This window comes from Triturus cristatus, chromosome 2_1, assembly GCF_964204655.1.
Source record: "Triturus cristatus chromosome 2_1, aTriCri1.1, whole genome shotgun sequence".
Classification (NCBI taxonomy): Eukaryota; Metazoa; Chordata; class Amphibia; order Caudata; family Salamandridae; genus Triturus; species Triturus cristatus.
Genome location: NC_140581.1, coordinates 290,539,516 through 290,555,978, shown reverse-complemented (window position 1 = coordinate 290,555,978; position 16,463 = coordinate 290,539,516). Strand labels below are relative to the sequence as shown.

Below are 16,463 nucleotides of genomic sequence, written 5' to 3'. Positions count from 1 at the left end.
GTGGCGGTCCTTGCGTTTGCCGCCCTGCCACTGCCGCAGGGAAGAGCGATGGGGTTCTGGCGATCCCTGTGTTTGCTGCCCCGCGACGGCCACAGGTAAGAGCGGGGGTATCCGCCGCCCCCATAACACATGCTGCCCGGGGTGGACCACCTCTCAACCCCCCCCCCCCTTGCTACGCCACTGACACTCGGGGCGGAATGTCCCACAATGAGAATTCTCATTACAGAGATTCCCACCCGAGCGTGGAGGCTCCCGCATGACTGCGGGGCCTCGGCCACGAATGCAGAGGCCCTTTGTGAAACAGGCCCAATATTTAACCGCCAATTTCAAATTCTGCCAAATTCACAGAGTGTTTAATATTTTGTAGTCTTACATATTGCTTTCTTATGTATATATACTGTATTAATCTGCTAATCCTATTTGATTTTCTTAACAGTCAGGGAAACCCCCTGAGAAGTGGCTGCGGACCCATAAGAGTCCCTGGTCCACAGATGAGAACCTCGGTTCAAGGCAATAGTGCCCACAAGAAGTGCAGTTGAGGCGTGGCTGCATTTTCACTGCTTATTGTCTATAAATGACCCTTGGCCATAGCCAATATGTGTAATCGGAAAGTGTTGAAGAGCGAATACATGCATGTGAATGGCCGCAAGTAGAAATGGGTGATGTATCACTGCCCGTGTACGCACCTAAGTGTATCCAGAACCAATTGTTCTGGAGGAGTGGGTTTGCAGTAGCAGTCCCAACTTTAAACTGAAAAGAAAAGGAAAAGATCCAGAGTTTGAAAAAAACCTTTGCACCAACGTTCTAATGAATCGTTTCAACCACTTGACTACTTGAATTGCATTTGGTGGTCCTACCATATTATGATGAAATAGGTGTACTGATTACATTATTTTTTTCAGATTCAGGGGAAGGTGAGGTTTATGACGATGTAGCGGCCCAGGATTTCCCTCCAGCACCCAGAGAATTTAAGTAAGCAAAAAAGAAGTTCACCTCTCACTTTTTCCTTATATACATATTCAACTTAAAGAGACACAATTACAATGCAGGAACAGAATTGGATGGATAGATGGATGGATGGATGGATGGATGGGTTTGGGTCGGTGGATGGGTGGTTGGTTGGGTGGCTGTAACTTCTTCAGTGCTGCACCATAATATTAGTTGCATTGCAGACGTGTGTCCCTAGGTCAACAGTTTACGTCCTACACAATTGGGCAAGGGGTAGAGATCACCATTTGTTGGACAGCTGATGAATTTGTTTTGCTGTTGTCTTTCAAAGCACGGGGGTGTTCGAGTACAAGCCCGAAGCGTCCATTGCATTCCAGTGTTAAAACAATGGGAAATAGGAATACAGTCACTTCATAAGGATTCTTCTTTAATTTGTCTGAAACACAAGGATATTCTTTTTCTCTGGAAAAACAAATGAGTGGGAATCAGTCACACTACGTTCTGCCAGTATTTTTCCAGGAGAGACCAACAGTGATGTGTCAGATAATTGAAATGTAAACTTTGTGCACTGCGATCGTAAAATCAATTGATGCAATTTTACATACAATGGTTTACGTTCTCAAAGTTATTTGCTTGCCTAAGTTCAAATTAGAAGGAGAACTAACACAACACAAGAATCCTAAACCACTTTAGCACAATAGAATAAAGTTTATTGAATTATTTGAGACCAAAATAACAAAAATCCAATCAGTACAACCGGAGATATGGCATTTTAAAGATTTAAGTCAAAATAGTGCCAACTGTGGTTATCTGGTTGCGCCGAACTGAGACAAAGTTACAAGTTCGAACCAACCATGATGGAGAGCAGACTAAATACAGGGACTAAGTTAGGCCCGCTGAACAAAGTACTTTAAATCCTGGTTTAGGGAGCGTAGTGAGATCCCACGTTGAGGATGCGTCGTACAGCGGCAGTTCAAAGGAGCTGCAGGGCTGCGATGTGGAGTCCAGTATCATCGTCGAGGATGCCGTCGATGAGAGGCTTGTGAAGCGAAGTACTGTATTGAGGATACATCAGGCATCAGCTGTTCCAAGGAATCTGCGGGCTGCAATGCGAGGTCCTGCGTCGGGGATGTGTCGCGCAGTGGCAGTTCCGAAGCGGAGTTGCAAGGAGATGCATCGAACTGCATAGGTTCTACCCAAAGGACCGGACCTAGTTTGGCAGAGCACCTTCAGGCCTACTTCCAAGGATCCAGGACTGGGATAGCACCACTTGGAGGGCAATACTCACAGCAAGTAGAGTCCAGGTGCGGGTTTCAAGGTGGTTGCAGCCTTTTCTGTCCCTGAGGCTCTGATCAGGAGGTCAGCCAACCAGCCCTTGGAGTCACTCTGGTTGTCATAGGACCAAGATGCTGGTCCAGTCCTTTTCACTCAGGCAGCCGGGCAATAGAGCAACAGAGTAGTAGTCACTGGCACAAACATAGAAAAGATCTCCACCTCTTCTTTCACCAACTGTTACTGTATTGGAAGAATCCTAATAGTCCTCACGGAATCCTCTAAAACTACTGAGGGTGACTTCATTGTGCAATCTACAATAGCAAGACAGCCCATGTCAAGCTTAAGGATAAGGGATTAAGAGAAATGGTTCCCAACTTTACAGTAATGTTTTTCATCTTCAGGACCTGTACTATACCTTCTGTGACAACAGCTGGAGGATTGTGAATCACAACACCTTCTCAACCAAATTTTACAACGAAAAATATGAAAGTGGTGGCAGGAATGAGGGAAACCCCACAAAAAAGAACAAGTGTACAAACGTTTTATTGCAATCATATTCAGATGTGTGCTCTCCACCCAAATTATTAAGGAATTGAGGACAGATAAATTAAAAATTTGTTCCCACCAAAATCAAGATGAAAAACACAAAGTCACCTTATCTGAAAACTGTGGCTTTACCAAGTCTACAAATGGTAGTAAGACCATGACAAAAAAAATCACATCTGAAGTAAGCAAAGAATTCTAAGAAGAAAAGTAGATGAATCACAAAAAAGAGAACACAGATACTGAGATGTAATGAAATTATACCATCAGCATTGGAACAAGAAAAAAATGGAAGGTGCAGTATTGATAACACTGTCATGCTTGAAGATTCGGAACACATGATCTTTATGAATGGCATCTGGACCCTACACTGTATTCACTCTTCATTCATAAAAAAGGGAGACAGAGCAATCTCTCAGTGCTCTCAGATCTGCTGCTCCCAAATTTCTTTGCAAGATTAGCTCAAATACTTTCCCATTATAGTGACTTTTCTGGACATCTAATGGTATTTTAAATAGATTTCATGTCCTTGGAATATTCTGTTTAATACTGCTACCTTCCTGAATTAATCAAGAGATATAAAATGTAGCAATTTAAACCACTGGGAAACAATTGAAAATTACCTATGTCACCTGTGGAATTTGTATCTGAGGTCACAAAAAAACCCATTCTAAAAAGCATTGACTATTATAAGAAGATAGGTAGTGATACCAGGTTGGTAAATCTGGCAGAGTGATTCATGATCTGTCCAAACAGAGGAGGGATCCACCTGACAATACCCAAAGTGAAGTTGACACCTTGGAGTGGGTCCAGAAATGCTGGATGGGTCGCTCTCTCCTTTATTTAGCAAGCAGGTTATTGCAATTATAGCATTTAGAAGCATATCACTAGATAACATAAAAAGAGAGCTCATAAAATGAAAAAGCAGCCAGTTCTTTGTCTGCAAGAGAAGTGGGCTAATCGATAATTGTATCGGTCACCATATGATGTAATTGTTAGGCCTGCAATAAAATTGCAACATAGAAAGTTCACGGTAGGAGAGTCTTAGTTGTCCTGCTGAGAACACATCTGCCCTGAAATTATGATATTTTTTCAAGAGGAATCCATATTTGATCAGGAAAAGATTATATGTACAATTCTCGCACTCATCAGAAAACAACTATTTGCTCTTCTTTAATCTCAATAGGAGTTTTGTAGGGCTATAAAGTCCCTCTTGTAACTTGAGTGATCATGCTCTTTTACATCATAATTTTACCTAGTTCGATTACACTCTTTCACAATGGATTCTTCAGGACAGTGAACTTGTGGTGGATACTAAATCTTCTTAAGCTTACTGGTGTCAACTATGCTAGGATCTACCTAGCTCTAGTGATTAAAAGAAATCATCCGTCATCCACCTGTGGTACCAAAAATAATCCAATACTGTTTTTTGAACAATTGGTGCATGATTTAATAATGCACTTTTAAGATTCTAACAGTAGAGATTATATAAATAATACGATTGTAGAAAAAACACTTCACATACAAATGTATACTAGTAAGAAGAAGAAAAAAGTTATTAATATGACTGCAGCCTGATGATCATGATATAAAGAAATAATTAAATTCTGTGAAAAATGACCTGCACCTTCAAAGAAAGTGGAACGGCAACTGCGCTTCTCTCCGTAACATTAGCAGATGATATTCTCTGCAACTTAAATCAGGAAAGCAAACATCTTGCTTGCCCCAGTACAGCATTTGGCATTTGCACACTAGAATGTGGGACATATTTACTAAAATATACCACTATGCAGTGCAACTGCTGCATTGTGTTAATGTGGGAGAGAAGCACACATTTACTAAATATGGGCCACTATATCAAGATAATATTTAGCAAAAGGCTTTGTCACTTTCTAGCTCAGTGTGTATGGCACTGTGCTAATCTTATGCTTAAAAACTCTGGTAGATAAACAGACTTTTAGAGTGTTGGTGGTGCTGTAGGTAGTTTCCACATTTAGTTGGAGAGCAGCTCCTTTATATGGAGCGCCCTTAAACACAAACACTCGGAATCTGCTCACCTCAAATGTCTGTTTCTGTAACACAGTTTTTGTACTGAATGTATGCCAGTGATTTTAAAGCTCATATTTCACAGAAAATATATCTACCTGTGAATTATTTCCCATAATACACATTGTTGAATTCATTTATAGGATATTTAGCTTCAATAAATGAAAAAAGTTAAACACGCCTTTTGTCGTTATTTCGGTGCTGGTGAAAAAACGCTTTCACAAAGACAGTGCTGCTCTTGAACCATTGATCAGCTCACCGAACAAGTTCACACTTGCAGAACAGGCTTTGAAGCAAGCAACCACCAATGAATACTTTGCTGTCAGTGAATAAAAAAAAATAGTAATCAAAGATCCTTGACAGAAAAATGTTATATCATAATGCACTGTACTTCATTATCTTTCTGTATATGTCTATACTCTATAATGTCAATGTAGTTAAAAAAGTCACATTTTAGAATGCATGTTTTTAATTTCCTTACAGTGCTCTTTGCATTGAAAATTTGATTTCTAATAACACGTGTTGTTGCATGAAATACATTTTAAATATTAGCACATTATCCCAAACAAAAAAGGCACATTCCTCAAAACATTGACCAACATATCTGCAGTGTCAGACAAACAATGAATACTAAACATATGGGGCTTAAATGCTCTAAATCTTTTTAAGAAATACTAAACTCAGCTATTAAATCATGTAATATAAAACATACACAACAAGTAGCATGCATAATATGGTCTTATATTACTATCTCGTGCCCAGGTGACATTTATAAACTACTCGGCCTTTGGCATCATGGTTTGCAAATGTTAAATATATAGCTTCAATATGTGTGTTTCACAATAAATCGGGCCTGCCAGAGGTACACTAACAACTACCAGATGCAATTTTTGAATCTAAGAAGGAACTGTGAACCAGTTAAAAGGCCTGATTTACGAAGATAAAAAGCAACTAAATTAGTACTACCTCAATGGAACAAGGATGAACGCCTACTCCCTTTGTTTGATGGAGATCAGTCCTTGATAGTAAGAGAACTTGATAACAAAAGTATATGGTACCACTTGTGCCCCATTATGTGTTCATCTGTGTGCCATTCTGGATCACCATTCTCATTACCAAGAATTCACCAATGCTACTGCAAGTAGAAGGTCATTTCTGTGGCTAACGTCATCAACCCAAAATCATGTTGTCAACCTCTTTTCAGTCAAATACAAATGACTCTTACGAGACATACTCTGTAGCCATAGCACTCGTTGCTCTTGCTGCTGACCAGTCACCTGTGGTCAGCCTTGCATAGTAGATTTTCCCTCCATCCGGCAAGGTGAAAGCATTCTAAGATCCATGCATACCAAATGAATAACTTTATTCAACTGCAAGACCCCTGGGATTATGCTAGGGGTCATGGAAACAGCCAAAGCAAACACTAAATCACTCGTCTCAATGAGGCCAAAAATCAGTTAAGGCTAAAAATTCATATATGTCATGACATAGCCACTCGTCAAACTCACAAGACTCCCCTTTAGTCAACTTCTTAAGATTGAGAAAGAAACGTATCCATATTTGAAACAAAAATAATAAAAAATTAATGAAAACTTAATTAACAAACCAGTAGTATCTTCACCCATAGCAGCACACAACCCTGAACTCTTTTTTTGTGCCTTCATATCTTTGCAAGATTGGGAGGTAAGGGTACAACCATTCAATATTAAACTTCAATGCTGCTGGTGAAGCCCAGGCCAGCTTCGTGAATCAAGGCGTTTTCCAGTCACAAACCTTGTCAATGCATCTCTTACAAAAGAAAATTGACTTTGAAATCCGTGATAACTAGAGATCAATCTAGAATATCCCCTGTCTGAGACAAATCACTTTGAGACTCACAATGATGTCCTACAAAGGAATTACAGGCCTTAGACTGGATTTTGTTGTTACACTTTAATCAAAGCCAGCTCATCAGAAGATGAGCTGTTGGATCCACCAGTAGAAAAGTTAATCGTGGGCCACCTCAAGGTAAATCCCGTTTAGCAATGCTCTTCAAAATATTTTATTTGTCTCCTTATTTATCACAGAGGCAGTTTCATGCCTCTATAGTTAAGGTTGGCACAACACTTAATTTGGAAGGCTATTATTTGATCTTTTATAATTTTTCCGCCCCTAATACAATTTGTGCCAACCTCAGGAGAAACAAAGTTTGCAATTCAAGCTTTCATCCTACTAACTCTGGTGGAATTTAGTCAAGGATCACAAGTTATAAAATATGTCACTAACCAGGTTCTTTTGGGTTTGACGTAGGAATTCCAATAGGCAAATTTAGGCATGAAAAACTAAAATATTGCAAATCCAATAGCTCTATTATTTTTATTTTCGATACAACACCCACAATGATTTTCGCATACATGGAGATAGTAGTGATGTTGGTATTAGTGGTAAGGATGATGGAAGCAGTGCTGGATGCGATGATAGTGCTGATGTTGGTTGGAGTGGTGGTGAAAGTGGTGACATTCTTGGTAATGATGTTGATGTGACTGGTAGTAGTGATGATTAAAGTGGTGGTGATGCTGGTGATAATGGTGGTTGTGATAGTGCTTGGCACTGACGGTGGTGGTGATTTCTGTAGTGCTGATGATAGTGGTAGGTGGTGATATTGGTGGTAATGGTGGTGGTAATTGTGATAGCTCTAATGGTGGTGGTCATTCTGATAATTGTGGTATTGGTAATTGCTGTAATGGTGTTAGTATTGGTAGTGGTAATGATAGTAGTACTGTCAGTGGTAGTAACGGTGGTAAGAAAAGTGATGGTGGTGGTAATGTTGGTATTGATGACAGTGTTTGTGGCAGTTTTGTTCGGTTGGTTGCTGTGGTAATGGTGTTTGAAGTAATGGTTTTGTGCTGCTAATGCTGGTAATAGTGATGAAGAATATAGGTTAATAACTTTATAGATACAAACGGAAGGCAAGACAGCTAAAGCAATGTCTAGGCCAATCATAAAAACTTTCTGGCTCCATCTGGTGCTTTTCGTTGAGGGTGGTTTATTTTTAATTCAGCTCTGTTTAAGTTATATGGAAAATGTTCATTTGATATTGAGCATGCCCAGTTTATGTGTCTTTCCCTTTGTGTTGGCAAACATCTGGAAAATACAGAAAGCATTCCGAGTAGCTCCATTTTTCAAAACCTTCTCGAACAGTACAGAAGATAATTGCCTGAAACACATTTGAAACATTTTTAAAGGGCCTGAAGCCCTTGAAACTCATAAGTGGGTGGGTCTGGGCCTGCCCACTTATACAGTTCTTTCCCGAGTCAAATAACATGCAGGGGAGAGATCCAAAATTAAAAAGTAACCCGGACCAGGGAATTAGGAACACACTCACATATGGGGGAAAAATAATCATCCATGGTTTTAACATACAACAGCAGAGACTTTAATTGCTTGCGCCCGTTACATCATCCCCTTGCTTTGTCAATGGGACAGATAGCAGCTGCCCCAAATCTCCTTACCCCACACCATTTCATAGTTTGAGGAAGCGGACATTTCACCAGGTGAGATGTGAGATGCCACAAACCTGTTTTTTATTTTTTATGGCACAATGCCCCGTGCGTTGGGGCATGGTGGTGGTAAACGACTAATACACTCTGGCCTTGGGCAAGGAAGGGGAGCATTTATCCTCAGGCAAGATGGGGGGTCAAAACATTTCCACCTTTGGCCAATGCAATGGGGGTGACTAAAAACCCACCACCCTTGATCAAGTTGGGGGGCATGAAACCTCCTTTCTTTAGGTAAGGGGGTTAACAAAGATCCCTCCCTTAAGCAAAGCAAGGGGATACCACATGGCGTCCTGCCATTGGTATGGCAGGGGATACAGAGTACCTCCTTGCTCTTGTCAAGGTGTGAGTATCATTGTACAAAATATCCTCCTGGCCCCTGCCTATAGATGGACGGCTACCACTCTGAGTTTGAACCCTGCGTGTAAATTACAAGTTATCCACGTGAATCCTATCGGGTTGAATACGCGTTCCTACTTCTATTTTCATAAATGTTGTATTGACTTTGGTACTATATCACCAACAAGTGTCATAACTTTTCAAAATCGCTGTAGCAATTAGTATGTCAGAATCAAGTTTTTAGCATTCGCAATAGACAGTATTAGAAGCTAAACTGTGTTACTGATGTCTGTTAAAGATTCATTTTTTTAAACAAATTTTGCCTACCAATTTAGCACAGGGATGAACATGAAACATCTTTCCTTCAGAAAAAATGAAGAAAAAGATCCTAAGAAGATGAAAAAGATGGAAAAGGAGGAAAAGGAATTCCGAAAAAAGTTTAAGGTACATCGCATTTTTTTGCATAATTGTATACAGTGGATGAAAGAGAGTACAGTTACTGTAGCCCTGAATATTTTATTTTAGTCATGATCAGCCTTCTTCAATTGGCAATGTGTAGTGGCTGTAGTGTTGTAGCGGATTATCTGTGTATATGTGGTGGAATGAGGGTGTCGACAGAGGGAAACAGAGAATATCAAGGATTTATTAAAAGAAGTTAAATCATTTCTTCAATCAGGATATCCAGTTTACTCAGTAAACTTCCATATTTAGCCACACTCCCAAGAAATTGTTCAAAGATCCAGGGGAAAACTGATTTCTTGGCTGATCCTCCAGATGTAATCCTTTCCTTGTTGATCCAGGGATAGATTCCCTTCCCTGCTGCTCTTCTGTAAATAAACTTATCATTCCTCTATAGCAGTGTGAACACAGTAAAACAAAGATCCCGAATTAGCTGGCACTATCTTTTTATATCCTTTCCTCTCTGTTCATTGGTGATTGGTTTGGGTATCAGCTCTAGGGGTTAGTCCGCTGAAAATTGTCCCTCCCATTGTCTCCTCAGTTTTCATTATATGGATATGGAAATGGCCTTGATGTTGTCATTTGGTAGTTGGCCATGGTTTTTCCTTTAATCCTACCCTCAGAGGACTTCCTTTTCGCTTTTCTTGTGAGGGACCCCGCTGGGTCTCCTCTGTCCTCCAAACATAATTGTCCAGGGAAATGGGGCCTTAATTAATAAATAGAAGGCCATCTGATCTACTGCAAGCAGCCTGAGTCTGATGGAGGAAGGTACCTTTGGGAACGAGATGGCGCCTAAGAAGATTTCCTGCTGGTCGGCCTTCTCTACCGTCTCTGCCAGAGGTAAAGAGTAAGCAGGGAAAGAAAGCCTGGGCTCCTGTAAGGCAGGGTAGGACTGGGCTTTACTGGGCTGGGATGGTTTGAACTTTGATGGAGGAGTCCATGTTCAGCCATCCCTATTGGGAGAATGTATTCTACAGGGGATGGTCCATTTTCCACAGTAGTAGAGAAAGCTGAAATTGGCTTTAAAATCTTATTTCTACCCTGAGCGATGTCCCCCTCAGCAGTGTTGAATTTGGAGCATTTGTGTCTACAGCACCAATTTGATATAAGATATCTACAGTAGTATGCAAAGCCCCATCGTCAACTCTCACAACTTCAACGTCCTCTTCTGCACCAATGTAATGCAACTCATTCTCACCCTCACGGGCATGAAACCCGGGTCAAGTTCACTGCCTACATTGCCCACTTGATGAAGACCAACTGTCTAAAGCTGAATATCGACAAGACCAAAATCATGATCTTCTGGGAGAGCACATCACCTTGGGACTCAACATGGTGGCCGACAGGGCTAGGACCGACAAATGCCACCAAGCACTATCAGATCATCATCAACAGCAAACTCAACTTGACTGCCCAAGTCAGTGCCATCACTACCTCATGCTTCCTTACCCAGAAAATGCTGAGAAAGATTATCAAATAGTTCCTGATCAGCGTACGGAAAACCGTCATGCACACCCTGGTCAGAAGCAAGCTGGTCTACAGAAATACCCTCTGCAGGGATCAACAAAAAACTTTTGCTTTCCTGTCCATATACCACAGGTTTATGAATCAGCAATGTTCTAATAATGCACACTGACGTTATGTCAGTAGCAATGGGAGCCAGGTAAGAATTACCTGTGGCACTTGCTTTGCCAAAATGCCCCTATTAAGAAAAGTCTTTCCATGGCTCCCCTCCTCATCAAGAAAAACCCTAGTTCAAGCATTGATCACGAGTCGGCTGACTATGGGAAGGCACTGCTAGTGGCAGCAAATGATACACTGCTGTCTAAGCTTTAAGTTGTGCAGACTACTGCAGCTCGGCTAACTTGCAACCGCCGTTCATCTTCTTCCTCCGCTCCCATTTTGAAAGCCTTGCATTGGCTGTCAGTCACAAATCGTACCATCTTTAAACTATGTTGCTTGACTCACAAGGCACTAACAAACTTGGTACCAACTTACCTGTACACCAGCCTTTGCCACTACCAGCCCACTAGATTGCTCAGGTATGCAAATAAAGCTTTATTAAAGATCCCTCGTATCCGCACTTCCAGATTCAGAGCTAGATCCTTCTCATTTCGTGCCTCACTTCACTGGAACAAACTTCCTTTGCAAATTCGAATGTGCCCAGATCCTTCCAAGTTCAAAAGACTTTTAAAGACGTGGATTTTCTAACTGCACTGTACCGATTCCGAGTAGCAAAGCGCTGAGATACATCTTCAGGTGTGAGTCAATGCGCTATAGTAAGTGCCCATAACATGTGTGATAGACTTTCAAATATAGTAGTTGGAAAGTTTCATGTATAAGCAGTTAATGTTACACGCCAAGCTTTCTCATGGTAAAGTGATGAGTGGTGCTTAAAAAAATATAAATAAATAAACAAGCATTTTTCTAAAAACAAAGCTTAAATAAGTCTACCACTGTATACATTAACACAAAGTGAGTGACATGTTTTGCATCAGATTGGGTGTTGTTTTCCCATCTACACCATCTGATTTTGCGTTTACCACTCTCATCAATTCCCTAGACCTCCAGAATTCAGTGTGTTGTGACTTGTTCCTAAATTGGCAGATATGCTGCCTGTGAGTAGAACAGGACGAAGTGGCAGGATCTGAATGAATGAATGAATGAAATGAATGAAAAGAGTTTTTATAAAGCGCGATGGCTACCCTGAGGCGTCCCAGCGCTAGCGAACTGAGTATACATGAGTGGGTGGAGGGACCTAGTCAGTGGTGGTAAACAGCAGCGTTTTTAACCCCTTTCGGAAGGAGAGATTGTTGGGTTCTGAACGCAGATGGAGAGGGAGGGAGTTCCAAATTCTTGAGGAGTTATAGGAAAACAGTCGTCCGCCCGCTCTGAATCTCTTAATTTTTGACACTAAGGTCAAAAACGCCTGGTTGGGAGATAAGGGGAGATCAGAGGATGGTTAATAGTGGCGCCAGTCTTCCGGAAGGCGCGATGGGCAATACATAAGCTTTTAAAGGCAATTCTTTCCCTAATTGGGAGCCAGTGCAATTTCCTTAGGTCAGGTTTTATAGAGACAAGACGGGGAGCTTGCAAGAGCATTCGTGCTGCACAGTTTTGGATGACCTGCAGCTTATTGATGGTGGACTGGGGGGCCCCCAAATAGAGGGTGTTGCCATAATCCAGACGAGAAAGTACCAATCCTTGTGTCATAATCTGTCTGGCTTTAAAGGGGAGTCTGGAGAGAATTTTTTTGATAAGCCTGAGCATACCGACACAGGTGGCTGAAAGCTTAGCCGCCTGGTGTGAGAAGTTAAGGGTCTTATCCAATCAGAATCCTAAGCTCTTAATTGAGTCCTTGGGAATAGGAGTGGGGCCAAGGCAAGATGGCCAGAGGAAGTTATTGATGGCGTTTGAGGAATTGCCCAAGAGCATCATCTCTGTCTTATCTCCATTTAATTTAAGACAGGAGGTGTTCATCCAAGCTGCGACTGCTTCTAGGCAGTCCCTCAGGTTACTAGTAGTCTGTGTCAGGGTTTGATCGAGAGCGACTACTAGCTGCGTGTCGTCTGCATAGGTTACAATTTTTATCCCGAAAGGGCGGACGATTGCAGCTAGCGGGGTCATATAGATATTAAAAAGTGTTGGACTTAGTGACGAACCCTGCGGTACTCCACACCCTAGGGGTTTACGAGGGGAGATAGCATCATTCTCCAAGACCTGAAAAGAGCGGTTGGACAGAAAGGACTTAAACCAGTAGAGAACATGGGTGGAGACTCCCAGATTAGAGAGTCTCTGAAGAAGGATGCTGTGGTTCACAGTATCAAATGCTTCACTTAGATCAAGGAGGAGGATGGCCACGGTCCCTCCTTGATCAATAATCTTCCTAGCCTCTTCCGTCACTGCAACCAAGGCGGTCTCAGTCCCATGCAGGGGCCGGAACCCGGTTTGGGAGGGATCTAACAAATGATTGGTTTCGATAAACTCCGTCAGTGCCTTTTTGACATGTTTCTCTAGAATCTTACTTAACCAAGGTAAGAGAGAAATTGGACGATAGTTAGACGGGTTGTTACTATCTAAGTTAGGTTTTTTCAACAGAGCCTTTACCATAGCCTGTTTCCAAGGTAGCGGGACTATGCCGGTGGTAAGAGAGGCATTAAGCAGATCCATGATAATCGGCATAATGAGCGGGCTGACCGAGATCAAAGAGCGCGGGGGCGCGGGGTCATTAGGCGAGCCTGACTTGACCTGGGACATCAAAGCCTGTAGGGTGGCCAGATTCAATAGAGGAAGCTTTTCCAGAGTGGCCCGAGACAGTCCCTCTGACCCGGCATCTTTAGTCGATGTTAGAAAAGGCTGGGTAATTGGGAAGGTGGAGTAGATCGCTTGGATCTTTCTATGAAAGAACTCTGCCAAATCGTTATAACGACGTTGGGCGTCCGAAGAGTTGGGAGTTTTTTCTGGGAGTTTGAGAAGAGTTTTAGCGATATTGTAGATCTCTTTAGGCTTAGAGGCAGCTGCATTAATTTTTGTTTCGTAGAAAGCAGCTTGTGCTGTTATGATTTTTTCCTTATAGGATTTTATGGCAGCTCTATAGGCCCTTTTCCTGGAGGGTGAGAAATCTAGCCGCCATTTCCTCTCTAGTTTTTTACAGTATCGCTTGCTTTCTCACAAGTCTTGGGAATACCAAGGGGCAGTTTTTGTGGCACGTTTAGGTTTACTACATTGTAAAGGAAGTATTACATCTAGAGAGTTCAGAATCCAGTTGTTGAAATTAAGGTTGGCCAGGGAAGGGTCCAATATAGGAGGTGGTCTTGATGATTCGAGGGCCAAGGTCCAGTCCACTCTGGAAAGTTTAGACCAATTCCGCTCTGCCCGAATAGCAGTAGGCGGAGGAGGGGGGCTGTGCACAATAAGCAGCTTAAACGGGATCAGAAGGTGATCTGTCCAGGGAAGTGGTACAGGGTTTTCCACCAGAAGGTCAGAGCAATTGCTAAAGATAGGATCCAATAAATGACCCTTACAATGAGTGGGTTTCGTGACTAACTGTAGCAGTTGTAATGCGGCAAGGTTTTCGGACAGATCAAGGGCATTATGGTCATTGGAGTTGTCAAAGTGAATGTTAAAATCTCCTAACAGAGAGTAGTTGGCCGAGCTACACACTGAGTCGGCTAGTAGGGGAGGAAGGCCATGGAGAAATTGCCCTATAGGTCCCGGAGCACGATAAATAAGTGTCCCAGAGAAGGTGTAAGTGGCAGAAAAATCTAAAGCGAAAGTAAGGCTTTCGCAATCAGGTATAGAGTTGGGCAAGCTCCGACAATTGTATCCTTCCTTATAGATGATAGCCAATCCACCTCCTCTCCTAGTGGGACGATCTACCCGTAAAATCAAATAGCCCTTAGGAAGGGCATTAATAATATCAGGGTCAGATTCAGAGTGGAGCCAGGTTTCCGTCAGAAATAAGGCATCAGGTTTGATTTCCTATAGGAGCAATGAGATCTCAGTACTATGTTTGGGGAGAGATCTGCAATTCAGTAGGTACATACGGACTGGAATAGTTTGGCCCATAGGAACACCAGGGAGTTGAAAGCCACAGTGGGAACAGGTCACTCCTTGATCTATGGGATTGCAGAAGGGAACACACAGAGGAGAGACCTTCCCTCTAAGTGAGAAGAGGACCTGGGAGCTATACCTCCGTATAGTGGAAGAAAAAGGAGCAGGGATCCTGGCCCCGTGGCCCGGTCGGCCGCGGACGGGCGCAGACGGGCTTGCCTTTGGCGCGCCCGCTGCGCGCGTCCGCTGCGCGCTCGCACCATGCCCCTCTTTTGTAGCGTGAGGGGAACAGACGCTAGACTGCTCCCTGCGCTACTACTAAGATGGCGGCCGGGCGAGTGATAGAAAAAGTACTGGGGGAGCGAGGAGCTTAGGCTGCACAAGAGGTGAGTGCCGGTAAGAACCGTGACAATATTTAAAAGAATGCTTTCTTTAAAAACACAGGTCACAAGAATAAAAATAAAAACAGGTTTAAAAGCTACCTGACTAAAAACACTCTTAGTATCACTCCAACCCTCACGCAACACTCGGTAACGCTGCAGCGACTGTCTCCCAGCTCAAGCCTCAGGAGTTTACGCCGCTGCGCGCTCGCACCATGCCCCTCTTTTGTAGCGTGAGGGGAGCAGACGCTAGACTGCTCCCTGCGCTACTACTAAGATGGCGGCCGGGCGAGTGATAGAAAAAGTACTGGGGGAGCGAGGAGCTTAGGCTGCACAAGAGGTGAGTGCCGGTAAGAACCGTGACAATATTTAAAAGAATGCTTTCTTTATAAACACAGGTCACAAGAATAAAAATAAAAACAGGTTTAAAAGCTACCTGATTAAAAACACTCTTAGTATCACTCCAACCCTCATGCAACACTCGGTAACGCTGCAGCGACTGTCTCCCGGCTCAAACCTCAGGAGTTTACGCCGCTGCGCGCTCGCACCATGCCCCTCTTTTGTAGCGTGAGGGGAGCAGACGCCAGACTGCTCCCTGCGCTACTACTAAGATGGCGGCCGGGCGAGTGATAGAAAAAGTACTGGGGGAGCGAGAAGCTTAGACTGCACAAGAGGTGAGTGCCGGTAAGAATCGTGACAAGATTTAAAAGAATGCTTTCTTTAAAAACACGGGTCACAAGAATAAAAATAAAAACAGGTATAAAAGCTACCTGATTAAAAACACTCTTAGTATCACTCCAACCCTTGCGCAACACTCGGTAATGCTGCAGCGACTGTCTCCCGGCTCAAGCCTCCGGAGTTTACGCCGCTGCGCGCTCGCACCATGCCCCTCTTTTGTAGCGTGAGGGGAGCAGACGCTAGACTGCTCCCTGCGCTACTACTAAGATGGCGGCTGGGCGAGTGATAGAAAAAGTACTGGGGGAGCGAGGAGCTTAGGCTGCACAAGAGGTGAGTGCCGGTAAGAACCGTGACAATATTTAAAAGAATGCTTTCTTTAAAAACACAGGTCACAAGAATAAAAATAAAAACAGGTTTAAAAGCTACCTGATTAAAAACACTCTTAGTATCACTCCAACCCTCATGCAACTCTCGGTAACGCTGCAGCGACTGTCTCCCGGCTCAAGCCTCAGGAGTTTACGCCGCTGCGCGCTCGCACCATGCCCCTCTTTTGTAGCGTGAGGGGAGCAGACGCTAGACTGCTCCCTGCGCTACTACTAAGATGGCGGCCGGGCGAGTGATAAAAAAAGTACTGGGGGAGCGAGGAGCTTAGGCTGCACAAGAGGTGAGTGCCGGTAAGAACCGTGACAATATTTAAAAGAATGCT

At 43.0% G+C, this 16,463-nt stretch overlaps 1 protein-coding gene across 4 annotated transcripts in view; it reads left to right on the top strand.

Annotated features, from left to right (window-relative positions):
• Positions 1–16,463, top strand: part of FYB1 (FYN binding protein 1) — a 667,308-nt gene that overhangs the window by 585,139 nt on the left and 65,706 nt on the right. For all 4 annotated transcript variants that reach the window (XM_085631140.1, XM_085631135.1, XM_085631137.1 and 1 more), the window contains 2 exons: positions 903–972; positions 9,023–9,131. In XM_085631140.1, the coding sequence (XP_085487266.1) occupies positions 903–972; positions 9,023–9,131 (179 nt within the window). The remainder of the gene's footprint in view (positions 1–902; positions 973–9,022; positions 9,132–16,463) is intronic.